The 3,253-nt window shown below is 33.1% G+C and overlaps 1 protein-coding gene across 2 annotated transcripts; it reads right to left on the reverse strand.

Annotated features, from left to right (window-relative positions):
• Positions 1-606: 606 nt before the first annotated feature.
• LOC144571637 (uncharacterized) lies at positions 607-2,240 on the reverse strand. 2 transcript variants are annotated; one of them, XM_078320987.1, is made up of 4 exons: positions 2,168-2,240; positions 1,623-1,781; positions 1,311-1,518; positions 607-976 (listed from the first exon to the last, which is right to left on the reverse strand). In XM_078320987.1, the coding sequence occupies exons 1-4, from the start codon at positions 2,186-2,188 to the stop codon at positions 756-758; spliced, it is 609 nt and encodes a 202-aa protein (XP_078177113.1). In that variant the 5' UTR covers positions 2,189-2,240; the 3' UTR covers positions 607-755. The 2 variants fall into 2 exon arrangements, with proteins under 2 accessions (XP_078177113.1, XP_078177114.1); XM_078320988.1 differs by having other exon boundaries at positions 610-971.
• Between the last annotated feature and the right edge of the window lie 1,013 nt (positions 2,241-3,253).

Here is a 3,253-nt window from a genome sequence, read left to right on the forward strand (position 1 = left end):
TTGTGCTGTGGAATATTAGCAGAAAAATGAGATGAGAATAATTTGTGGTACTCAAAAAGTAAATATTTTGGAATACGAAAGGAAAAATTGATATATTGTTTAATTGAACAATGACAATTATCCTGAAATATTTAAAAGACGAGGACATTTCAATAAATAAGAAAGATTATTATTATTATTATTTTTTTTTGCATCAAAAGCCCGTAGGCTGATTTCATTTCATATATATTAGAATAAAAGGATTGAAAATTCTGATTACATTCCTTCCCTCATCACTTAATTTGGTACCATAAAAGATAGTGAAAGCAATTCATCTGTAATAAATTACAAACTTAATTGGAATAACACTTTTAAATGAAGGAATGGCAATAGGCACGTTAAAATAAAAAATAAAAAATAAAAAAATGTTGTATGCAGTTAATTTTAGCAATAAAACAAACAACTCTCAAAACAATTAACTTTGTATCACAAAAGTAAGCCAAGCCACCAGAGCTAATTTTCTGGCGAACCTCAAAATTAATTTGAAATTGTCATTTCAACCGGACATTTTACCCCAAAATTTTCCAACTCAGTGAACACACAAACAATTACTAGTACCCCATGCAAGGTGACAAAAAGAAAAATCACAAAATATCAAAATTATCAACATTTTAGAACATCTGTTCTAATGCCAACATTTCTAGTCGGTTCCATGAGTATTCACATCATATCAGCAAACACTATCTCCAGCAAAAAGATTTGTCAGGATTTCTGGATCAATGAGAATCAGGTACCAATACCTGTGTGTCCCACATTGTCACTCCTGAGATTTGTGCCAGGTTCAGGAACCAAAATGGAGCTACTGTTGAGTTGTTCGACCACACCTTTGGGAGAAGCAGGGTCCAAAATGGAGACCATTTTGAGTCCTTCGATCTGATCTTTGGGAGGAACCGTACCCAAAATGGAATTGTTGAGATGTCCTGGCATGAGACCTGTACTACTGTGGTGGTGTCAGTGTGTGATATTTACTGCCACTTCGTGTCATGTAAGGTGATCAAGATCATGTGGTGTCGACTAAATGGAATAATGATGGAAACTTAACAGTACTAAACCAATATAGGCACAAAAAGACCAACTGAAAAAGACGATTTGCATGAACGCTTTGCTGGTAGCAGCCATAACTGGCCCCATATCTCAATTTGGTTGGCCGGACTCCTAAACCTATCTTTGTCAGTACCAAATAATCTGGGATGTATTGCTTTCTGTTTCTACTAGGTACCAGTAAAAACCAGTACAAATCTCCATCTGTATTGATCATATGAGTATTTTACCTTCATGTAATGCATCTGCCTCCATAGTTTGTAAAAAGCGTGCTCTAAATTCTTTGTCCACCGATATACCCCTCTCAACCTTCTGTCTTAATTCTTCTAGAAATGCCTTATCCTTCTTAAATGTTGCATCTTCAATTTTGAGAAACAAATCATACTTTCTCCTTGTGCTTTCTATCTCTTGCTCATACTGCGGCCATAGTTTCGATTTCTACTAGTACAAAAAATGTAAGGGAGCAAAAATGAGATCCAGCGAGACCACACTGCATATCGCCTTGCACTGGTACAGAGATGGAAAAAATTACTCAAATATACCTTAACTTCATGTTTCTGCTGGAGACATTTCATGCTATGTCTTATCCTAGCAAGTTCATTTACAAACGGCTCCAAGTTAAACCCGTTTAGGAACATTTCTTGCGTGAATGGTGTTGCAAGTACATCGTCATCTGCTTCACCCTCAACAGGTATACCGTTCTGAAATAGAACTTAAAAAGTAAATAATAAAAAATAACAATGAGATAAATTTACTATGAATTAAATATATTGCAAATTCCAATATCTTTTTTTTTCCTGACTACCAATCTTATAGTCTTATTCACTTCATGGAACTATTTATTGCCCCCATCTAGTAATAGCTTAATATATATCTTAACTTGTGAAATGATGTCAGGATAAACCCTAAACCTTTCCTCAAAAAAAAAAAAAAAGAAGGATAAACCCTAAACCCAAATCATTTGGATAGAAAATTATTTTATTAAAGTTTCTTCATTAATGATTCACATTTTGGTGGTTTATGGTACCTTTACATATCGGCACAAGCTAACAGGAATAACTCTGCTAATTTAATTTAGTCAAAGTACCTGGAAGAGACGAGACCCCATTTATATGTCGAATGCTGCTGCAATTTCTATGTACCTGAAGAATTTGCAAAAAAAGAAACATCAACTAATTTCCAATTAAGTTTGCCTTACAATTTTTGCTTTGTAGTTTGTACTGATAAGCCAACAAAAAAACATAAATGTAAGGTTAAAAAGGAATAGTTCAGAAATAGAACTACCATAAACCACCAAGAGAAAACAAAGGGATAATCCGGAAAACAATTTCAAATCTAAAATTGAGACCTTACTATTTTCTTATGAGGGGAGAACAATGAGAGTTCACCTCGCTTTCTAAACTGGGTTTTTATTTTTGGCAGTTCTATTTTTAAGAACAGAGATAAGGTGTATAAAAAGGTAAAATAGTTAAGTCGGCGCTATGCTCCAGGCTTTCAAGAAAATGGATAGGAAGAAGAAGACGGTCTTGGACTCTTGGTCCAGTCAAAATTTCTCTCTGCTCTGCTTTCAGCTTTTCTTTCCATAAAATGACAAACTGGGAATCCTTGTGGAGCAAGGCAAAACAGAACCTCTGTTCCGCTACAGCACTAACATAAAACTGGAAAGAGAGAAATACAAAAATATTTTCAAAAACAACTTTTCAGAAGATAAAGTAAAAGACAAAAAAAAAAGGTTGAAACAAAGAATCTAGAAACTATAAATAAAAAAATATATTTTATCAAATTAGTTTGATTGATTTATTTTTTTATAAAAATTATAAGAACCGAGATGTCATTCCAGTCTCAATCGTTTTCACGTATTTTGGGAAAAAAATATATTGAAAAATTATAAAAATACCTCGAACTAAATTGTCATTTCGATCCTAAAAAAAACATTCGGACCGAAATAATATTTCAGTTGTTATGATTTTTGAAAAAAAAAGGATAATCAGTTTCATAATTTTTTTTAATTATGGTTTATAAAAAAAATTCTGAAACAAAACTTTATAGAATTCATAGATTCTGTATAATAAAAAATAAACCATTTTAATTCTACAGCGTCGGATCACGATCCAACCACTGAGATTAAGCAAACCTACAAGAAACTCGGAACAGGCGTGTTTCTAGCGCTCTT

This window comes from Carex rostrata, chromosome 19 (assembly GCF_964058835.1).
Source record: "Carex rostrata chromosome 19, lpCarRost1.2, whole genome shotgun sequence".
In the NCBI taxonomy this organism is placed as follows: Eukaryota; Viridiplantae; Streptophyta; class Magnoliopsida; order Poales; family Cyperaceae; genus Carex; species Carex rostrata.